Raw genomic sequence first — 24,571 nt, 5'->3', positions numbered from 1 at the left:
TTCTGGTGCTTACGTCACCCCGCTCGTGACGTCTCGCTGCTCCATTGGACTGATTTGACACGTGCTTCAGAAGGCGGTCACGCAAGGGCGTTCCCAAAGCGAATCTCGACGCAGCTCGAGTTCCTGAAGGGGAACACACTATCTGTCGGCCAGTCTGATTAGATAATTAGGAGCTTCAGAAGCAGATTAAAAAGCAGGAAGAAAAGGAAGCACATCCTGTCAGAGCTTCAAGACACTAATCAGGAGGATGTAGGTAGATATGCAGTGAGCTCAGTGATATGATGCTTTTTTAAAAATATAACATTTTAGTTTTTGTGCACATGACCAGATGAAAAAAGAATACTGATTCATACATAAATAATAAAAATAAATATAAAAAAATATATACAATTTTCATTATATATATATATATATATATAGCCTATTTTTGTTTTTGTGCACATGACATGAATTATTTGATTAATACTTCAAATAGTATATTGTGTGCGAGACATGGTATTTTAGATGTTTTAGGTATTTAGATGTTAACCAGCTGATTAGGTTAAATTGATAGCTATTTCTGATGGAATTCAGAGGGAGTTGGCAGTGTGTTGAAATCTGACTGAAGTTGTAGTTTGTGTTATTGTGTCTTCATCTCTGGGTGTGGTCGTCCTGCTGCTGCTTCACAGATAAACCCACACAAGCTCACAGCAGCAATGCTGATTTTCCCACTAAAGGCTAAAGGCTGCAGGGTAATTAGTTCCTCTCTCTCTCTCTCTCTCTCTCTCTCTCTCTCTCTTCTCTCTCTCTCTCTCTCTCTCTCTCTCTCTCTCTGTCACACACACACACATGATGCACACGTCTGTAATCCCTGATTTGTTGCTAGTCTGTTTCCTGTTAATGCGGGACCTCCTTTCTTTCAAGGATGTGAGCATTTAAATCTTGGTTTCTCCTTTGACCTGTGGCTTTCTTGCTGTGCCACACATGTAGAGCTGATGTTTCACTGTCCACTGAATGTTTCTAAAATTAAGATATTTTATTTCTCTGATGCTGCTCTTTCAGAGCTTAATTAAGATCTCAATCTTGACTCATTTAACTGCTACCTTTGTTTCAGATATTTCCTCTAGCATTCATTTGGAGAAAAGCTTAGATCATTTGTTCTTGATGAGAAGTGACTGAGTTCATATTAAAATCTTTGTCATTTGTGTCTTAGAGAAGAAAAACAGGAGAAAAACCTGAGAAGAAGCCTCCGTTTCATCTAATTGATGTGTAGGAGAAACAATTGAGATGTTCAAGAAGTCTCCTCTGTGATTTTTCTTTCCTAAGGGCGTGTCTTGTTTTCTGTCCGTTTGCATGTTTGAGCAGTTTTATGGTGCTTTACTTGTTATTTCCAGCTGACATTTAATTGCTTCCCACATATTCTAGAAGCTGCCATTTGCTCCATAACGACAAGCCTGTGTTCTCACTGTGTTTTCAATAAGAAGGCCCTGCCGTCCTTGGTGTGCACTTAACTGAGTGCTGTGTCTGTGTACAACCTGTTTTAAGGCTTTTTGGTGGCATTCAAACAAGAGTGATGGACCTGGACCTGAGATCTTATCTCATGCATAGTGTGCATATATATATAATTTATTTATGCATTTTTTGCTTCATTTTATGATTTTGATTGGATTTAGATTTACAATTTTGCTAATTTCAAGAGAAATATTTTTTAAATAAAACTGACCCATTTGAGAATTCAGTCAAACATTTCTTATATAAAATAAATAATAATATATCTTAAGTCTTACATATAAAATAAAAAATATATTTTGATGTTTACCTAATCATAACCATTGCACCCTATGAAAAAGACTTATATTTCACTAACATAAGTTGAAATATCACTACTGAAATATCTATACAAAAAAAATATATATACAAAAAGATTTTTATATAACTAAGATATTCAAAATATATGATTTTGTTTTTCTTTTCTGAATTTTGCTCCTCAATCTTATATGTTTTTATATTTTATATATGAACAGCAAGACTCGTTACAGACTCAAAAGACAAGTCATTTTTTAACATGTTACGTTTCAGAGACCTCTAGCTTCTTCTAAAATATCCGTACCCATTCAGGCCCATGGTGAGCTCTTAATGGGAAGGAACTTCCTCCCTGAGACTCATTGTTGCCAGATGTGGCAGAGATCAGGACGGGAACATCCCGGGTCACTGCTGCCACACACAGGGGCAGTTCTGTCTGGATGTTTTCCTCTGATAATGGGAGAAAGGTTATATCCTGTGGTTCATTCAAATGAGGGAGAGAAGATCCCACTCTGTTCTAATGTGTATTATGCAAACAGCTACGAGGACGAGCTTGTGTATGTGTGTTGTGTAATAAGGCATGACTTACCGCACAGTGTTTGCTGTCTCTTTTTTATAGTTCAACATGTTTTTGGTTCAAAAATGTATTTGAATATTTTGAAAAGTAACTCACAGCACACTGCAGAAACTTAAACCAAACAGTGGTGGTCAGTCTGTATAATTGTTTGATGTCCAGAAAGAAACCATGTTATTTTGTTAATAATTTAAATTTTAAATAAATTAATAAATTAACTCCCTGCTTGCTGATGTTTCTTTAACATGGCTGTTTTTAATAATGTTAATAAATTAAAAATACAATTAATTAATTAATTAATTAATTGTCTGTCTGTCTGTCTGTCTGTCTGTCTATAAATAAATACAAATATAAATAAATACATGTAAAATATAAATAAAATGTTAATAAACACAAGTAAAATAATTTCATATTTTAAAAAGTATCCAGATTGCTCATAGCAACATAAATAAGTTCATACATACATATATACATGACTAAAATAATTAAATATATTTAAAATAAATAAATATATGTACAAGTATAAATTAATTAATTAATTAAAATACAATTAAATAACTGTCTGCCAGTCTATCTATCTATCTATCTCTCTATCTCTCTCTCTCTCTCTCTCTCTCTCTCTCTCTCTCTCTCTCTCTCTCTCTCTCTCTCTCTCTCTCTCTCTCTCTCTCTCTCTCTCTCTCTCTCTCTCTCTCTCTCTCTCTCTCTCTCTCTCTCTCTCTCTCTCTCTCTCTCTCTCTCTCTCTCTCTCTCTCTCTCTCTCTCTCTCTCTCTCTCTCTCTCTCTCTCTCTCTCTCTCTCTCTCTCTCTCTCTCTCTCTCTCTCTCTCTCTCTCTCTCTCTCTCTCTCTCTCTCTCTCTCTCTCTCTCTCTCTCTCTCTCTCTCTCTCTCTCTCTCTCTCTCTCTCTCTCTCTCTCTCTCTCTCTCTCTCTCTCTCTCTCTCTCTCTCTCTCTCTCTCTCTCTCTCTCTCTCTCTCTCTCTCTCTCTCTCTCTCTCTCTCTCTCTCTCTCTCTCTCTCTCTCTCTCTCTCTCTCTCTCTCTCTCTCTCTCTCTCTCTCTCTCTCTCTCTCTCTCTCTCTCTCTCTCTCTCTCTCTCTCTCTCTCTCTCTCTCTCTCTCTCTCTCTCTCTCTCTCTCTCTCTCTCTCTCTCTCTCTCTCTCTCTCTCTCTCTCTCTCTCTCTCTCTCTCTCTCTCTCTCTCTCTCTCTCTCTCTCTCTCTCTCTCTCTCTCTCTCTCTCTCTCTCTCTCTCTCTCTCTCTCTCTCTCTCTCTCTCTCTCTCTCTCTCTCTCTCTCTCTCTCTCTCTCTCTCTCTCTCTCTCTCTCTCTCTCTCTCTCTCTCTCTCTCTCTCTCTCTCTCTCTCTCTCTCTCTCTCTCTCTCTCTCTCTCTCTCTCTCTCTCTCTCTCTCTCTCTCTCTCTCTCTCTCTCTCTCTCTCTCTCTCTCTCTCTCTCTCTCTCTCTCTCTCTCTCTCTCTCTCTCTCTCTCTCTCTCTCTCTCTCTCTCTCTCTCTCTCTCTCTCTCTCTCTCTCTCTCTCTCTCTCTCTCTCTCTCTCTCTCTCTCTCTCTCTCTCTCTCTCTCTCTCTCTCTCTCTCTCTCTCTCTCTCTCTCTCTCTCTCTCTCTCTCTCTCTCTCTCTCTCTCTCTCTCTCTCTCTCTCTCTCTCTCTCTCTCTCTCTCTCTCTCTCTCTCTCTCTCTCTCTCTCTCTCTCTCTCTCTCTCTCTCTCTCTCTCTCTCTCTCTCTCTCTCTCTCTCTCTCTCTCTCTCTCTCTCTCTCTCTCTCTCTCTCTCTCTCTCTCTCTCTCTCTCTCTCTCTCTCTCTCTCTCTCTCTCTCTCTCTCTCTCTCTCTCTCTCTCTCTCTCTCTCTCTCTCTCTCTCTCTCTCTCTCTCTCTCTCTCTCTCTCTCTCTCTCTCTCTCTCTCTCTCTCTCTCTCTCTCTCTCTCTCTCTCTCTCTCTCTCTCTCTCTCTCTCTCTCTCTCTCTCTCTCTCTCTCTCTCTCTCTCTCTCTCTCTCTCTCTCTCTCTCTCTCTCTCTCTCTCTCTCTCTCTCTCTCTCTCTCTCTCTCTCTCTCTCTCTCTCTCTCTCTCTCTCTCTCTCTCTCTCTCTCTCTCTCTCTCTCTCTCTCTCTCTCTCTCTCTCTCTCTCTCTCTCTCTCTCTCTCTCTCTCTCTCTCTCTCTCTCTCTCTCTCTCTCTGTCTGTCTGTCTGTCTGTCTGTCTCTATCTATCTATTTATATATCTATCTGTCTGTCTGTCTATCTATTTAACTACCTGCCTGCCTATCTATCTATCTATCTATCTATCTATCTATCTATCTGTCTGTCTATCATCTATCTAACCTATTTTTCTATCTATCTATCTATCTATCTGTCTGTCTGTCTGTCTGTCTGACTGTCTGTCTGTCTGTCTATCTATCTTAAATATCCTATACAGATATAGTTATTTATTTCATCAGTAGGAAAATATAAAATGCACCAGAGAATATAAATATTTTTTAAATCGCTTATGCAGTTTTGCTTAACAGGTGAATCTATTTTGTTGTAGGGATGTTTAGATATGTTAGGGCACTGCTAAAAACAATGCACAACAATGTATTTTTCTTAACATTTTAATGCATTTTAAAACATAAATTATTGATTTAATACCAACTGAATGCCAAATGGATGAAGTCTGTTGATATTTTTTGAGGTGATTTTTTTTCAGCAGGCCACCCGCAGCTGTGCCTTCTGTACCAGTAAACAGGAATAAATTGTTGCCAGGTTCTGAACTGATAACCTCATACATACTCCAGGCTCACATTCCCGGTCCAGATGCTAACCACTAATGCTACGCTAGGTGTGATCAAAACAAACAGCATGGATGCTAGCCTAGCAACTGCACAGGTAACAGCAGCTGCCATGAGCCGGCAGATAAAGAACAAAAAACACAAGTGCTCAGCTGACGAGAGATCAAAGGTTGTCAGAGGTCGCTAGTCAGCTGCGTTTGCGAACCTGGACTAAATGAGGGCTTTATCTTGCGATGCTTCTTTGGATTGGGAGATCAAACGGGTGGACCGGAGTGTGTGGGCCACTGGCGTGAATTGAGAAAAGCCCAAACTTTTAGCTGATTACCAGCCTGCTCTCCACAACGTAAACATGATGTCAGCAGACATGGCCGCGGCCATTATGGCTTCCATTAACTTGATTACTCTGAATTAAACATGCACTTAGCTGTGTGTACATAGCCAAACAGCGCTTGCACTTTAGATGCAGGGTGAGAATGACAACACTGACATTAACCATGACATGCTTTCCAAATTAAAAGGTTTGCATGTAATGCTTCAAGATCACATCCCTAACAGCAGGCACTGGGAACATGCATCATGTAAACACAATCAAAACATTTATAACATGGCTTCAGAAGTTGTATGGGCAATTTTCTTGGAGCTTAGCATACTATAAAGTGGTAGGCGTTTGAACATGTGCTGCATTAAGAGTCATTAAAAATTCTCCTTAAATAATAACATACAATTTGGAATGATATCAGGGAGGATAAATAGTGATAAAATGTCATGATGTTTGGTTAACTGTTCCTTTAAGAGCAATGCAGGTCAAATGACAAATCCAATTTCTCGATGTTACTCTTTATCCGACAAACCTGTCGGCCTGACTCCTCTGATTCTTGTCTCTGTGGTGAAGCTCTCATAGAGGAATATGATTCGTATTAGAGTTGAATATTAGCCTCATGGCGAAGAGATGATGGCCAGCATCAGAGAAGGAGACAGAGAGAGCGCTTTCCAAACCCCATCCCAGACCAGTGAAGAGTTAATCTACTGCATATGTTCTCTATGGAAATATTGAGAGTTAGTATAGAGACTTTTCCACTTGATGCTGGAGCTATTGGACATTCATTGAAGAGATTAAATAACCAATATGAACCTTAATATATCTTCTTATTTATATAATTATGTGTTATATATAATTATATTTTTACAGGGCTCTACGCTTACTTTTCTTTTTAGAACCACTTGTGCTCCTAATTTTAAAAAAATTAGGAGCACAGTCAAAAAATTCAGGAGCACCGTCTGATCAATAACAAAAATAGCCTTCCAATTATGAGGTGATAATGGACTACTTAAAGTGATTTACAGAGGCTTTTTTTTACCTTTTTAATGGCAATTTTTCTTTGTTCAAAGTATGCAGTCTTTTATGTCAATGTAAAAAATATATATATTTATAAGCTTTTTAAAAATTTCTAATTAAAACAATAGAAGACTAAGTTACTGATCAAATTAAATGTACATTTTAAGTTCTTTAGAAAGAAGACGAGAATGTATGATATTTTATTGATTAGAGTTTAAAGACATTCCCCTGACATAAGTAGAAAATAAGTAGAAAAAAACACGTCTTGAGAGTCCAAAAGCATTCATTGTGTGATGAAGCCTATTAGAACACTGTTAGAATGCCCTTAATTATAATTCAAGCTATGAAAGAAAAAATAGCAGCAAGAGTGCTTTCCTGAATATCAGCACGTGTATGCGATCACAAATGTGCTATTAATTTTATACAACAGTGCAGAGCAACACTGCGGGTAAAGGCAAACCTTCTGTGCATATTTAGGATAATATTCCATTAGTGGAACCAAGTTCCTCATCTTTTAAATGAGAATCTCACAAAACTGACCTGAAATCAACACAAAGGAGCCTTGGAGAGATCGAGAGACTCCTGACAGATGTTCTGGGGATAAAACCCAACAGGAAATGACTGCTAAGAGCTGTTATGGTTTCGTGTTTTTCTTTCTTTTATAGCAACTCACCAACTCCCCTCTCGCTGATGTTTATTTCACAAGGCTGGTTTTTAATAAAGTCAGCTTTTATGTTTATTTAACAACACTTTACACTTTGCATTGCTCAGGATAGAGTGAGTAATTCAACACTGACCTCATCAGAGAAATGCTTGTTTTATATTTGATAATAAAAAAAACATCTTTCATCATAATGAACTGAATTGCAAAACGTGTGCGAAAGCTTTGTCCGCTGGTGAGAGCTGAAATGGTGGCAATTATCATGTCTCCAGAGTCACTCTTACAGTTTTTCTCAATCATTCGAGAATTGAGCCAAAGCAATTGAGAAAAACTGTAATAAAGCTTTTCATTTTGCATTATTGCTTAAAACTACAGTTTAATATTTAGTTTGGACACCACAGGTGCAGCCAAAGAAAACCTGTCCCAAAACCTGCCTACGTACACTAAATGACATTTTAGGTGCAGTCCAAACTGTTCATGATGTTGGCCAAATTCTAATGCAGCATTGTATCCTTAAAGGCACAGTTCACCAAATAGGAAAAGTAATTTTTTTCATGTTTATGTCGCTCCAAACATGTATAACTTTTTCAAAATATCTTGTTTTGTGTTAAATAGAAAGAAAGTAAGGCATGCAGGTTTGAAACAACATGAGTGAATAAATGATGATAGAATCTTCCTTTTTAGGTAAATTAACCCTTTAAGAAAAAAAACAATAAATCAATCCCATAATGCACTGCATCGAGCCCAGTGATTTAAATAAAATAACAAGAACAAATAACAATCGGTTAAGTGATTTCGCTATTTCAAGGAGACGCGGTTTCTTTGCTTTAAGTGGTTGACCAATCAGAGCAGACCTGGCTTTTTTTGGAAAGGTGGGATTTAAAGAGACAGGAATTAAGGGAGTGTTTATACAACACAGTTTTCAACTAAAAACGGGAAAAAAAATTATGCGTTTTGGCTGTTCATTTACACGACAATGTTGTTTTGGGGTGGTGGAAAAACGCAAACTTTTGAAAACAGGTCAAAGTTTTTGAAAATGATTTTGAAAATAGTGAAAATGGTGATGGCATGCGTTTACCTGTTCAGTCTATAGGCATATGTGTGTAGGCTCGTAGTGTTTCTTTACAAAGTGACAACGCCAACTACTGGCCTGGCATGCAGGATTCAGCATTTTTAGCCACTTTTGCTGATCTGCGTGAACGTGGATCATTTTGAAAATCTGTACACAAAAAAATGCAAAGGAAAAACTTTTCTGTTTTAGTACATCACTGTCGTCTAAAGATACCCTAAAAATTAGAGTTTCAGGCAGAGGTGCTGCAGCAGTGTACAGTATGAGAATAATAATGTGATTTTGAACTTTGAAGCAGACTCCAAAAATAAAATTATGAGCTTGTAAATAAGCATAATATGGGCACTTTAAAACGTTTAAACTTACTGAAAATGTGGCAGGATTTGAGGTGTTTCAATCCATTTAGAAATCATGTTTGATCACAGAATTGACCTCCATTGTAATCGATTTTTACTTTCTCGTTCTGTAGGAATCTAATGCCTCGTACTTTAGACGGCCAGATCACCATGGAGAAAACACCCAGCTACTTCATCACCCGTGAAGCACCATCCCGCGTCTTCTCCATGAGCCGCAGCACCAAACTCATGGTGGTGGTCCGTGACCCTGTGACCCGAGCCGTGTCGGACTACGCTCAGACTCTGACTAAAAACCCCGGCCTGCCGTCTTTCCAGAATTTGGTCTTCAAGAACTCCACCACGGGTCTGATCGACACCTCCTGGAGCGCCGTGAGGATCGGCATCTACGCCAAACACCTGGAGAACTGGCTCAGGTATTTCCCGCTCGCGCAGTTTCTTTTCGTGAGCGGAGAGAAGCTGGTGACGGACCCCGCGGGAGAAATGGGCCGGGTGCAGGATTTTCTGGGACTCAAACGGGTAGTGACCAATAAGCACTTCTACTTTAACCAGACTAAAGGCTTCCCCTGCCTCAAAAAGCCAGAAGGAAGCAGCAGACCGCGATGCCTGGGGAAATCGAAAGGCCGACCGCATCCACACACACCAGCAGAAGTGCTGCACAGACTCAGGGATTTCTACAGGCCTTTCAACATGAAGTTCTACCAGATGACTGGTCAGGACTTTGGCTGGGACTAAACACTTGCAGGACCCTTTGTGATAATGTACAAAGCAATGAAACTGTCTATTTATGACTGATTGGTGTTGAGTATCTTCAGCCTGAGTACCCTCAGAAATTGCTAGTACATTTCAGAGTTAATTTCAAAGAAACTACAAGTGCAAACAAAGAGATTGTTGGCCGAATTAAATCCAGACTGGAAAAGATCTAACAAAAGTATATATTATTATATAAACTACATGCAAACAAAGTGCACAGTGCAAGTGAATTTAAAAACTAGACCAGCATGAGCAAACATCTCAGTACATTGCTTTCTTCAGTGTTCACATTACAGCAACCATTCACCATTTTTCTGGATTACTAATTAGTGGATTCAATTAGCAGGTGGACCTCAAAGAAAATGTGGCAATTATACAAAACCACTGCAGATATACAAGAACAACAAATAGTATAAATATGCAAATCATGCAAATAATGAAAAAAAATAGGCACAAATGACACAAATAATACAAACGTGCAACGTCAACACATTTCCAAAAATAAAAACTTGCACAGTGCACTTTCATTTATATAATAAAATAAAATAAAAATGTATTCTCCAGTCTGGATTTAATTAAGTGTGCAGCCAACCATTGAAACATTTTTATTTCATGCTCCTCCTCATCAAATGCATTTTAAAATGCATTTTACAGTATACATTTGCATTTTATACATGTATTTTAAAGTATATATTTGGTTCGCAACTGATTCAACTGAGAATGATCTCAAACAGACTGAACGGAATGACGGCTCTGTGATGTCTGCTGCTTAAACGGTCCCTTATTTCAGATGCCCATAATGATACAGCTCAAAACACATTTGTACTTTGTGATTTATTGCTGCCAAAAAGAGCAAAAACTTGGATGTTCTCATTCAACCACTGTTATGTAATAGACATTAGACATAGAAGAAAGAAAAAAGAGAGACAGCAATAGACATGTGCTATATAAACTATTTATTTCATGTGTTTTTTCTCATTAAAATGAATTTCCTGCTTCTGCAAAGTTTTATATTGTGCTACAGTAAAAATGGTTTTAGCCATTTAATGTGGACTCTATGGCTTAGATTTTGGACCATGCATTTCATATGCCACTTTTTTTTTTTTTTTTATAACAGATGATTATTCATTAAATTCTCTAAACATGTGTTTCCATAGTGAAATAGAGCAATGTAACCCTTTATAAATGTTCTTTTATTTTCTCAAAATAATTATTAGAGATGTTATACAGGGAGGAATACTGGACTATGCATTATATCTGCTGACTGAAAACCAAGTTTTGCTTCTGCTGTAAATTGCCATTATTTATATTTATGAATGTAAAGACGTTTTGATCTGTCAGTGTCCAAATATATATTGAAATCAGTGAGCAGCTTTTTCTACAAACATTATAATAAATAAACATGATATGAACGGTGCATACACACATTTTCTTCATTTTACTGTTCTCTGTGACCAAATATTGGTCTAGTTTTTTTTTTTTTTTCAGTGAATAGAGATACATAATGAGTAGAAAATACATTGAATTTTCCCAGAAGAGCATATACTCTATGCATAGTAAACAAAAATCTATTTAATTTTTAATTTAATTTTCCAGTTTTACCCATTAAATAAAATATATTTACAGTATGTGTGCATATACACATACATTTTTATAACTTATTTTATAACTTTATAAATATAATTTTTATAACTTCAGGGAAGAAATTGGAATTGTAGCTGACAGTGGCAACCAGGCTAAGTGTGAAGTTAACATTCTGAGCTGAAGCTTTCTGATGTGTACACTCTTAAAAATAAAGGTGCTTAAAAGGTTCTTCACAGCGATGCTATAGAAGAACCATTTTTGGTTCCACAAAGAACCATTCAGTCAAAGGTTCTTTAAAGAACCATCTCTTTCTTACCTTTTTATAATCTGACGAACCTTCTTTCACCACAAAAAACCTTTTGTCAAACAGAAAGGTTCTTCAGATGGCAAAGGTTCTTTATGGAACCATTTAGACAAAAAGGTTCTTCTATGGCATCGTGAAGCACCTTTATTTTTAAGAGTGTAAACAATCAATTTCCAAGGGTCATAGACACTTTTAGGTTGGTAATCTTTGACCCTTGATCCCTTTTCAGAGCCCCCACCCACATTAATGTTACCAATCCAGCCTCTTCATTCCTAAAAAATATCAAAATCAATAATTGTCTGTTTAAGTTGATAGTTCCACTGCGGTGTGCCATCATCCATTTAGTCCCCGTCACCATGATTTAATCCAGATCGAGTGCTGCTTGCTTCCAAACATCCATAAAATGTTATTTAATGGAGGATTTACAGTATTTTCCAAATCCTGCTAGATTTACGTGGCCTGTGTGGGTTTATATGAAGATGTGGATTGCCCAAACCATGATTTTGATCTATTAAAAAGACACACAGTTCCCCCTTTACTATTTCTTACATTTTCTCTATTGAATAGAATAGAAAACAGGTATTCAAAATTGCAATAATATTTCAGAATATTACTCAGTGAAAACAGAGTACAGAAAACTGACTGTCTTACTTGGAAAACTTCAAATGAACTGCTTTGAAAAGTTCATTTGAAGTTACCTCAGATGTCTATATACAAGAAGCAATTTGAAAAATAAAATACAAACTCCTCATTTCGTGAAACTGGCTGAATTATCAAAAGCTCGGGATGATCTCTATAAAAAAACACCTAAATTTAACTTAAAGCTGTGTGGTCTCAGACAATTTGACCAAACGGACAAAACATTCCAGGAGGATCTGAAGTTACATTCTAATGTTCTTGAGAGAGATTGAGGAAGATTGTTCTTTGTAAAGCTGCACATGCAAATACAATCAATTAAAGAGTGCTTGGTTGGCTAGAGGAGAATAAAAAGAGCATCATTCACATTCGTGGTGCAGGAATCAACACCCAGGAAATCTACTGAAATGGATTTGAGGAATGTCTTTGAGTGCTTCCCCCTTGTAAAGTCTTCTTTGTATCCCAGTGGCCAGTAGCAAATGTGCGAAAGCTGAGATGTCATCCTGTTCTGCACCTGACTGCCTGCATTCAAATGCAAACAGGCTTGGCTTTGGCCTCTTCATCTCATTAGACTCTCTCTCTCTGTCTGTGTGTGTTTGTGTTCAGCTCTCAGTGTTTCATGATGGCTGACGTTTAGGCCTTCCTTGCAGTCAAAGCTCTGGATTAAAGCAAGATTAGACTAGTGCTAAAATCTCGCTCAGATTCAAACTTCTCACTTCTTGGCTAAAGAGCAGCCAGTGACCCTGAAACTAAAGGTCAAGTATCAGCATTCAAGTGTTGGGGAGTTTCTTAAGTGCCTAGTGCTCTGACATTCATGATATTCCTGCTGATAACCACACAAATGTTCAGACTATTCATAAGTATCAAGATACTAAAGGCTGTATAAATAGTACAGCCAGCAAATCAATTAAAATCTGGGTTATTATAATTAACTGAAACTAAAATCATAAAAAAATAAAAAAATTTGTTACCCAAAATAAAATAAACTTTAACTGAAATTAAATAAAAATATAAATAACTTATTTCAGCCAAGAATACATTTGTCATTTTCACTTGGTGTTCATTTTCATTTTCTTGATGTACTGAAAACTAATTAATTAATTAATCTGATTTGTTTATTTATTTAATAATAGATTAATGAAAATTAATAAAAACTATATAGACATATTAGAAACTAATAAAAATGACAAAAACGTGCAACAAAATTATTACTCCTTTTCATTCAGTGTTTTTTAATTTTCATTTTCTTGGTGTACTGAAATAAAAATGAATAAAAAACTATATAGACATTAAAAAGCAAATAAAAATTACAAAACAACAAAACTATTAAGATTTTAACTAAAATGAAAATGGAAAAAATACAAATAACAACAAACTCAAATTAAATAAAAATAATTTTTTTGTTGCTGCAAGACCTTTTAAAATGTATTAGTGACTGCAAAAATGTGATTAAAAATTGTGAAAAATTACCAAACATATTTCCCAATACAATATTCGTATATATATATATATATATATATATATGTGTGTGTGTGTGTGTGTGTGTGTGTGTGTGTGTGTGTATGTGTGTACCCTAAAAATTATATGATTTACAATCAAGATCATTATAGAATGTGGAGAATTTTTCAAAAGTTCTAAAATTTTGTTGTGTCCCACAGAGTAAATACCAGCATACAGGTTTGGAGTGACATGAAGGTGAGTAAATAATGGCAGAACTATTCCTTTAAGGATATTCCATACAAAGTAATGTTTATGAGAGTTAACCCTAACGGAACAAAAATATATAGGAATATACTGCAAAATATAATGCGATATATTACATAATACAATTCCATATATGGGAAACTAGTGCTTCTATTTTTCAATATACAGCAATATACACATTGACAATGTATGACTATATATTGAGACATACAAATATATTTAGAAATGAAGACAAAAATACATCTAATAGTCATAAAGTTTGATCCTTTATTGAGTATATAAATGTGAATGTATGAACACACATATATACACACATTCATGGAATGAGTTAAAGTAGATTTCTAGTTCCCAGCATGCTTTGCTTCTGACTGTTAAAGGAGAGTAAACATTTAAAAATTAAGTGTTTTTGCTCAATATTACTACAGGGGGAGATCTGAGTGATCAATGTTGTATTATTTTGAAATGTAAAATGGTTTCTGCTATGTGTAAGTTTGTGGGGTTACCGTTGTGCTGAAGAGTAGAGTCTGTGGTCAGGATGACGATTGGCCAAACACCATTAAAACCATATGTTACTTTATTCAAAAAGTAATCACTGTGCACATTTCAGCACAGTGATAGTCTGTTCATTGAGTGCTTTAGTATGAGCAGGTTTGCTTATGATATTGCAAACTAGCTATATTTTAAAATATGAAACATGTATATTGTGAGTGATTGTTGAACATATGAAATATATGTTTCCATATGTATATACTGCGTGAGTAAATATACATTCAATATATTTATTCACATGCAGTACCATATCTTATCACATGTACATCTATATATTATAGTGTATTACTGAATATAAAATTGCATACATTGTGATATAAATATAATGTCACATATTTTTCAATATGAAAGCAGCAATTCCTTATGTATTATTCAATATATTGTAATATATTTACACAATATATTATTCTATATAATTTCTAATATACCGTTATATCATTTAATATTGATCATTCATATATAAGGAAATATATTTCCTTTGCATAAGAGAAGACACCACCCACACAGCATCCACAGTGTACTATCGCCACGTGATCTTCCCTCTTTATGGAGGTCTGAGAGTGCCATGATGACCTCTAAGGTCAGAGGTGAAAGTGCATTCCTAACCTCCACTCACATCCTGTGCTATTCTCAGAGTGACGTTCAGCTGCTTGGCTTGTGTTGGTTCGCTAAATATGATGGAATATTTAGAGAAGACATGCGACAACAGGTTTAAGGTGATGAGACATTTAAAATCTCTCATATAGATCCAATCACCTTCACTAGACTTTTGTATTTTCTGACAAAAATAAAAAGGAGTTGTCTGTCTGTGCAAAACCGATGCTAGAGTGTTCTCAATGGTTGCCAGGGAGGTTGCTCGGGTCTTGTCAGGTAGTGGATTTAGAATTTCACAATGTCAGAATGATAGAATCTTCAGAGATCTTGGATTTCTGCTGTAATGATACAGGCTTGAGTTTGGCCAGGGAAGCAGGCCGTAGCTCACGACCTACTGCTGACCTTTGACCCTTCTCGTTTGCCATGTCAGTGCTGACGAGAACTGCTCGTCGGCCGAGATCTTCCGTAACAAACATGTTCACCTCATAATCTCTCTCACTGCTGGACAGGACATCATGATAACTCAACTTCAATTCGACTTCATTGCTAGTGTTTCAGTAACTACGAATATGTACAAAATGTTCAAGTAACTACTAGCTTCAAATATGATTTCTGTAATAATCAGTGACATTTTAGTATCGTTGACATACTACTATAGTTTTTTTTTTATTAGATTATATTTTTATATTTTCTGTTTTTGCTTCAATTTTAGTTAAAGTTTTGGTAAATTTGCTGTGTATTTTTGTCTTTTTTTAATGTCTATATAGATTCATTCATTTTATTAGTTTTAGTTTATATAAGTTATTTGAGTACTTCAAATTAAACTAAACGAAAATGAGAAATGTTGCCTCAGTGACTAGCTGAAATAAAATTGTTTGTTTTTTTCAAGTAACAATTTTTCATATCTTTAGTGTCAGTTAATGTTAAATAACCCTGATAATAATAGGCAATTGACACAAATTGTTATGATTCACCCCTTAAAGTCAATGTTATCTGAAGTGTTTAAATGTCAAGTACAAGAAAATGAAGAGTGAAAATGTAATAGGATCAGCTTTGATTTCATGTTGACTTGAAGTCATATTTCAAAAGAAAAAAACCCTATCATCACCAATATTTTTCCAGATACCTCTCATAACCAAATTACCCATTTACTGTAGTTGTTTGGTGGATCTGGCACCATGACAGGTCTGAAGTAGCTGTTTCTTGACAAAAGCACAAAGTGTTTCCAAGATCTCTACTGGAGTGGGAGGGCTGGCCTTTCCTTTCCCACACCCAATAAAGCTTCCAGCTACATTATGATCAAATCACAAGAACTCGAGTGTGGATCAGAACTGCCATCTGGAATAGAATATGGAACTTTTGATGATCCAGAACTGCTTCTATTTTATGTCGTCTCTTCATATATGGGCCATGTGTTGAATCCCACATTCAAACAAACATCCAACAAACACAAAGACGGCTGTACAAAGACCTTTGATAAGGTTTCCTTCTTAAAAAGAAGTCACTATAAACAACAAAAAAAGTGAAAACCATTCCATACCTGTATAATTCAACAAAAACCTAATCACAAGAAGAACACGGCATCAGTTTCTGTGATAGAAAAGGGAACATTCATTCCAAAATTGTGAAATATTATTACAATTTAAAATAACTATTTTCTATTTTAATATGTTGTAAAATGTTATTTATTTCTGTGATGCAAAGCTGAATTTTCAGCATCATTACTCCAGTCTTCAGTGTAACATGATCCTTCAAAAAATATTCTAATATGCTGATTTGCTGCTCAAGAAACATTTATTATTCAATGTTGAAACCAGTTGTGCTGCTTCATATTTTTATGGAAATCGTGATTTTTCAGGATTCTTTGATGGATAGAAAGTTCAAAAGAAATATATATAATGTATTTACTTTTGAAAAAAAAGTATTAATTTCTTTAAAAAAAAATAAATATAAAAATAAAACTGACCCCAGACTTTTGAATGGGAGTGTATGGCATCCAATACTTTGCTTTATGTCTTTTAACATGCACTATCATCATGCCTGTGTGATTATTGTGTGCATATTGCATATTCTGGCTAGAATCTGCCCCAAAGTGGGCGAGACTTTATACAGATAGTTAAACGTCTGGCCACATGAGACGACTAATGACTTTCCATTACCGACTGAACTATGACGGAAAAGTGATTAAACCGAACCCATACAAGTGGACGCCAATAGAGACTCCAACCAGACACGCTGTCCGCTGATTCTGTTGCAAATGCACTGTTGATGTGAAGTGACCCAAAACCAGGGGTGGAGAAGCTTCTGTATGCTCTCCGTGACCTCTGACCTTATATCAAAAGCTTTTTTGGCCTGAAAGTCATGGCATGGCTGATAACAGGAGACAGGCAGGCAGACGACTCGGATTCATTAAAAAGCGAGCATTCAGGGACAATGTGGGCTCCGGAGGTTTCTGTGGTCATCATGAGTGAGTAGTTCAGTTCCCTAAAGGCGCTCAATCCCCTGTACTGTGGTCAGTCTGTGTGTGTGTTCCTGAATTAAACAGCGGTACCTCTCGTTGGCCAGCTGTATCTTATCAGTTTGCCTGTTAACCCCTCTTACCCCACATCCTGCACTCTACACCCCTCACTTTACACAAACTACACCTACACCTGCCCCTGATAGTTCATATTTGCCACAGTCTAACACAAGACGCTAACAGCAAATAAAAAAAATACATTACCATTCAAAGGTCTGGAATCAGTAAGCTTTTTTTCTTTTCTTTTTTTTTTTTAAAGAAATTAATACTTTTATTCATGACCTACTGAATTGATCAGTTAAGACATAATGTTACAAAAGATTCTGTTTCAAATAAATGCTGTTCTATTTAATTTTCTATTAACCAAAGTATTTAGAAAAAATTTTAACAATTTGTATTCAAAAACATTACACAGCATAACTGTTTTCAGCATTGATAATTATAAAAAATGTTTCTTGAGCATCAAATCAATATACTAGATTGATTTCTGAAGGATCATGTGACACTAAAGACTGGAGTAATGATGCTGAAAATTCAGCTTTGAGCACAGGAATAAATTACATTTTACAATATATTCACATAGAAAACTGTTATTTTAAATTGTACAAATATTTTTGAATATTACTGAAAAACAATTCAAAAATCCAGCTAACCCTAAACATTTGAATGGTAGTAAGCAAATAAATTAATAAATCAAACAAACCAACATGAAATGAAAATCAGATTTTTTTTGGAAATGCCTGACTGGATTTCAAGATTATCATTTGGTTGGTACACAGGTCTCAACATCATAAGCTTCAACATCATTTGATGTCCAAATTTATGTATTTTCACTTACTTATTCCACACAGAGTTAACTACGTGGGATTTCTCTGAAGGAGTGTTCAGACAGCTTATGCATGAATGTATATAATCCAGTAATGTCTTGTATGAATTCATCACCACAGTGAAATGATGAAGAGCCAAAGTTAGAGTTTTCCATTCTCTCTTTCCATTCTAACGCCTGTTTTCAGATGTTGAAGCTGTTTGCCATCATACTCACACTTAAGTCATAGTAGTCTCAGCCTCAGAAGGCACACAAATGCACCACCCAGAGTCCATTCACTGACCGTCTGAAGCATATTACACAAAAAATAAATATGAAAAAAAAAAAGAAGATCACAAAAGTCCAATCAGGTTATCGGACAACGTAACTTTAGGGTGCGCGTTTATATCAGACCGTCAGGAATCAAAACATTGGCAAGAGGCCAACAAATTACTATTATAAACTGTTTTGATTGAGGTTGGCAGCAAGCAAACTAGCAAAAAAAAAAAAAAGGGTGTTGAGAAACAAACTACATTTGCGTTCATTGCAAATAAGGACGAGGTGAATGCCCTGTGAGTCAAATGAGACAGAAAAGTTTCGAATGTTTGGTGCTCATAAACATCACAGAGCCGATAATGACTATGTAGAAGAGCGTAAGTAATAGATACCAGTGAGTTTTGGCTTCAAGCACAATGGAGTGTTGCTTTAAATGCTCGCTGGCTCAGAAACTCAACCGCTTCAAACAAAACCTGATTAGCATTTGACTTCCCTCCTCGGCGGTAAATAGATGGTGCTGTGGATTCTGAACTCCAGCCCTGCCAGGTGTTGTATGGATGAGTTCGGCCTCGTGAATGTGAGTTTCTGTGTGCGCTGCTGCTCCAGTTTCAAATTTAAACCCAACTGCTTTGCTCTGACCACGAAAAGGTAACAGGATAGTCACTAGGGAGTTCCTTCCTCCCTAGGGTGTGTAAAAAGACTCACATTTAAAATGCATCTTTTCTTCAGTCGACAGTGTTGTTATGTAGTTTTAATAGTGCATTTTACAACTTCATCAGACACATACTGTAAATACGCAACAAGAATTCACATATGAAAAGATCTAGTTATTTACAGCAGACACTTTTATCCAAAGCAAATTACAAATTAGGAAATACACATGTTTTTATCATAAAAGGAAAAAAGGTTCAATACTCACAGGGGTGGAACTCTTTCAAAAGGTTCTAATATATAGGCCTGTACTTAAGGTTTGAGTTGAATTACTGAAATAAATGAACTTTTCCACGACATTCTAATTTATTGAGATGCACCTGTATATACCTTTAAAGTACTAATATGTGCCATTTAGGGGTAAATAAGGTACAAAGATGCACCTTTTAGCCTTTGTATCCTAAGGCTTTGTACCTTTTGTACAGTTTTTTTCTGAGTGTGCAGGAAATATGCATGCATGCAAACTTTAAATGTCAATGCCATAGGCCTAAATGCTGTGTGGTTAAGTAGACTTGATTTGCTCATAGCATCAGTGATGTTATTGTTAACTGAAACTAAAACTATTGTTTTTGTTAACTGAAATACAGCTGAAATAAAATAAAACATAAATATTAGAACTTAAAACATAAACGAATTGAAGTTCAGCTGAAGTACTAAAATTACTAAAACTGAAACTGAAATAAAAATAAATAATTAAAATAAATAGTTTTGTCAAAAAAAAATGACAAAAGCACATAATAAAATTAAACTAGAAATAAAAGAAAAACTGAAAACATAAAAAACTAACTCAAAATATTACTAAATACAGTTAAAGTAGACAGATAATACTAATACTGAAATAAGACTGCATAACATGTCAGAGGTGATTAGTAAAGATTTTAATTAATTAATTATTTATGTTTTGATTAGTAGGCGACACCATAACCACATTTACATGGTTTTGCAAGATTATAGAAATGACTTAGACAAAGTTTCATGTCAATATGTAAAGGCTCAAAAATAAAAAAATAAATAAAAATTGCTGAAACAGCCTCACTTCTTGTTTGTCATTTTGAACTTTTAGGAGGCTTGTTCTGAATATCAAGTGAGTCAGTTTTGATGTTTTATATATATATATACATATATATATGTATATATGTATATATATATATATATACACACACACACACACACATACATAATACATTTGATCACATCCAAGTAAGTCAAATGTCAACCTGCTAATTGCACTACAGATGATCTGAGAGACTTAAACAAAACAGAAACAAACAAATACAACAGATGTCCTTTAATAAATCCATGCTACAAATAATCAAATATCTCCTTTTAAAATCATAATTTTAGCCCAGCTATTCATCACACACACTTCTTATTACCAACATGACAAATGCAATGTTCATCTATCAGATCTGTCGCATTAAATCTGAATGCAAGTACTTCTATACATATACATGAAGATAAACTGTTATGATGCAATATATTCTGCGACGTCTACCAGCCACTTAATATCCAGAACACACTCATGCACCAGCGCAGAGAATCCTATACAGAGATCAATGAAATTATACTGTCAGGGTTTTAGTGTCATCTTCAGCACAGCTGGCCAGAATAGATGCATAGCTCTGGCAGTAGATGAGAGGAGATGGAGGTATCAGATCAATACGGAGCTGGTGGAACAGGTAATAATATATTGATGGCTTTTATGTGAAGTCTGGAGGGATGGGGGCGGTGTGTGTAAATGAAGAAGGAACCGGATAAGACTCAAAGCATGTGTGATAGCAACATAAAATGTATTTTCACATACTCTCACTGAGCTAAGTCTCACTGAGTTTTTATCAAGTTCAAACTTTATTTCTGAATGTTTCTGGAACATGCTGTTTAAAAAAAAAAAAAAAAACAGAACATTCCATTTTATCATTTTGCAAACTTTATTAGAACATTATCTGAACTTTTGGAACAAGTAGAAAAAAATATTTTTCTATTTCAAACTTAAATGATGAAATTCAGATCTTTATACTTAACAGTGATTGGAGTTTGAAAGCGTTTGGGATGCTCAGCCCGTGAGGGAGATCTTATACGACTCTTATACTGTATGAGAGAGGGCCTGTTGGTATAAATTCAGCTTTTGGCTCCTTGAACATTTTCAGATGAATACAGTGCCCTTATTGTTACTGGAATCGTCTTTATGAAATTGGTACAACTGGATTTTCTACTTTCATGAAATGCCTCCATGAGACAGAATAATTGAAAACATGCTGAAAGGAAAGACATTCATTGAATTGCGCGGACAATAAAGTATTGAACAGGGTCACATGTCCCACATTATGATACAGCTCACTGTACTCTGAATGGAATGATTGCCAAATGCAAACTGTAATTCATTCTGGATGAGGTTCCCTAAAGGAGTATATGTAAAGATGATGACATACACACATACAGTGGGGTCCAAAAGTCTGAAATCATGTTGAAATGTTGAATGTTTTTTCATTTAATCCACGAAATAAGCAGAGTTTTAGGATTTTGAACAATGCAAAACAATGAAAAATCATACAGTGAAAAAATACTTACGTTTCTGCACTATTTATAAATAGTAACACTTATCATGCTTTTTTTTTGTACAGACGGTCAGATTGTTCTTGCTTCCACCGAAGCTCAAGATTCTCTGGTGAACTTCTGGAGAACTTGATCAGCAGGTTTTGCTCATGTCAGCTCCAGTGCTGTCATTAAAACACATGGAAGGCATGCCAAATAAGAAATTCATGTAAATGTTCAATTTTCACTGCTCAAATTGTTATACTGACTATTTATACTGTATAATTTCTATAGGGGAAAAAATATTTTCTTTAAATAAGAAAAAAATTTAAAATAGAGACTTTTTTCACTCATTTTCTCAGACATTTAGATCATTTATAAATGAAATATGACATGAATATGCATGACATAAGACAAATAAATTAATATGAAAGAGTTTGTGTGGGATATAAAAATGATTTCTTTATCATTATTCAGACTTTTTTTATTTTTCATTCAGAATTTTTTTTAACCATTATAATAATTATTATATTTATTAATATATTTGACACAATTATAAAATATATTTATATTTAAGTGTAAAACATTGAGGCCAGTAAGATTTAGCGAGGACAAAATTTGATCAGAAGTGAATGTAAAGATATGTATAATGATACAAAATATTCTATTTAAAATAAAAATAAAACATTTTTTTTTTTACTTTCTGTTTAACAAAGACTCAACTCTACGGCAGAGACCATGAGCACCCAGTTCAGCAAAGGAACATTAAACTGGGCTGAAACTATGTCTTTTTCCCACAGGGCAGTCAAGGTTGTGTTGCCCAAATTGTGCAGAATATCGGCATCACTATAGAGTTGACTTTAGATTCCTGATGCCCGTGCTAGCTTTGTCTATTATTACAAACTGTTTTTGGATAAGTGAATTAAAGTTTTAGTCTCAAACTGTTTTTCTTGTCTGAAAGGCAAGTACCTGGTAAATCTTAATGTCAAGCCTGGATTCTTGGAGCTGCTAGGCAACATTCTGTCATTGGTCAAAACCTGCCTCAAAGCCACAGCAGGATTGTGCAATATTTCTCCATTATTCATCCCTGTCTTCTGCTGATTATAACCATATGTTACAGGTAAGAAACCCTGTAGCGATTTAAAGAGTTAAAATCTGAAGAAATTAATTGTACTGGATGTGCTGTAGTTTATACAGTGCATGTTTCAAACTCCATCACACACAATTTAAGAGTTCTCAGGTAAACCCCAGTGGTGTGAACGGTCTGACTCATCCAGCATAAATGATGCATCGCTTACTTGACAGATCTGAAAAATACTGTTCATGCTAAATAACTGTGGTGTATGCGTGGCACAGATCTGACCTAGAGTTCAGGGACTTTGATTTTGAGTGCTTTAAAACTGGAATGGTTGTGTATGAAGGGGTGTGAAGTGGAAAATCAATTAATATATATACATATTTTAAGAATGAAATACTAACCTAATGCTTAATGAAGAGCATATACTCTATACTGCCTGCTATTCATTAAAAATAAGATGGGGTTTTGCATTATGTAACTATGTATGTATGCAACAAATGGTAGTATGCAACATTGTTGTCATATGACCTCATTGACATTGCATGTTTAATTTAGTTATGTAAAATAATGAGTTTAGAAGACATATATAATGCATAACGCAGAAATGGTGAGAGTAGTATGCTAGTATGCAATTCCATACTGTGCTTCTTTTGAAATTGTAGGTAAGGCAACTAAGTGAAGAGCTAATGGCTCTTGGGTAATACATATACATATGGGGTAATGGGGTAGCCAAGATGTTAGAAGAAAGATAGAAGAGAAAGAGAAAATTAGGGAGGTGAAAGACTGTTTGAGTAAATAATCTCATAAAATGTCCTTTGAAAAGCATGTATGACCATGTTGTCAACATCCTTGAGTCTAGTGGGAAAGGTTGGTCATACCGCCATCTGGGGGACAATTACGGTTGTTACAGGGACAAATGGTAATATGTTTCAACTCACTTGTAGAAGGCAGGAGCTTGAAAATCTTGAAAAATTAGAGATTTGGAGAATTTAGCGTTATATCACTAATGTATTCTCTGAAGTGAATGGGTGCCATGAGAGTCCAAACAGCTGATAAAAACATCACAAAAATCCACATGACTGCAGTCCATCATTTAATGTATTTTTGAGTGAACTATTCCTTTAAGTTCTCTGGATTGCAATCGTTCAAATGTGCATTAATTTGTTTTATGACCACTCTATCCTTGGCTCATACCCTAAAACAGTTTTAAACACCTCTTGCCAAACTGGACTGGAGTGCATTCCTTAATTTAGTATGTGAGCAAGCCACTACTTTAGCCTTACCAACTTTTCATCCATCCATCCATCTATCCATCCATAAAAGCATTCAACGTTGGCCACCAAATATATATATATATATATATATATATATGTGTGTGTGTGTGTGTGTGTGTGTGTGTGTGTGTGTGTGCATTAGTCTTTTTCATTCTCCTTCTTGTTCATATACAGTTACAGAAACTCACTAATGTGATGAACTCAGTTCAGTTTCACTCTGGATTCTTTCTGTTATAAATATGTCTACAAACACATGACAGCTGTAGGACCATCATGACCAAATAAAGAGCTCAAATTCCACCGTCTCCTTTCCTTCCATCCACCATCATCTTCCTGCTCTCCTTGCTTCATTTATTATTACATTTACGATGATAATAATACTAGTAGTCATTTACTATTATTACTTTTGCTCTTTTGAATTAAACCAAATGCAGAGAAGAAAACTTGTGTCGTTTGGAATTTTCATTTTTGTTAAACTATTCCTTTAGGAATTATTTGACCCATGCCAGCAGCATATTCATGCTCATGACTGGTCAGGTGGTCAAGAGGCCTCAGCCAATGAGCGGCAGACTTGTACAGTATGACACATGGACAGAGGGGCATTTAAAAGATGGAGAGAGATCAGATCAGAACTCCTGGGCGCAGCTCAGAGAGCAGATACAGATCACAGGAGCATCAACAGGACAGAGACC

At 35.7% G+C, this 24,571-nt stretch overlaps 1 protein-coding gene across 1 annotated transcript in view; it reads left to right on the top strand.

Moving 5' to 3' along the window:
- LOC107694825 (heparan sulfate glucosamine 3-O-sulfotransferase 6-like) overlaps nt 1–9,303 on the top strand; it is a 16,041-nt gene extending 6,738 nt beyond the window's left edge. The window contains exon 2 of the mRNA XM_016494507.1: nt 8,678–9,303. Coding sequence (XP_016349993.1) covers nt 8,678–9,296 — 619 coding nt within the window. The 3' untranslated portion in view covers nt 9,297–9,303. The remainder of the gene's footprint in view (nt 1–8,677) is intronic.
- Nucleotides 9,304–24,571: the final 15,268 nt, after the last annotated feature.

The sequence above is a fragment of the Sinocyclocheilus anshuiensis genome, unplaced genomic scaffold (assembly GCF_001515605.1).
Source record: "Sinocyclocheilus anshuiensis isolate Anshui unplaced genomic scaffold, SAMN03320099.WGS_v1.1 scaffold3087, whole genome shotgun sequence".
Classification (NCBI taxonomy): Eukaryota; Metazoa; Chordata; class Actinopteri; order Cypriniformes; family Cyprinidae; genus Sinocyclocheilus; species Sinocyclocheilus anshuiensis.
The sequence above is the reverse complement of the archived record's forward strand: the minus strand, read 5'-3'. Positions and strand labels throughout refer to the sequence as shown.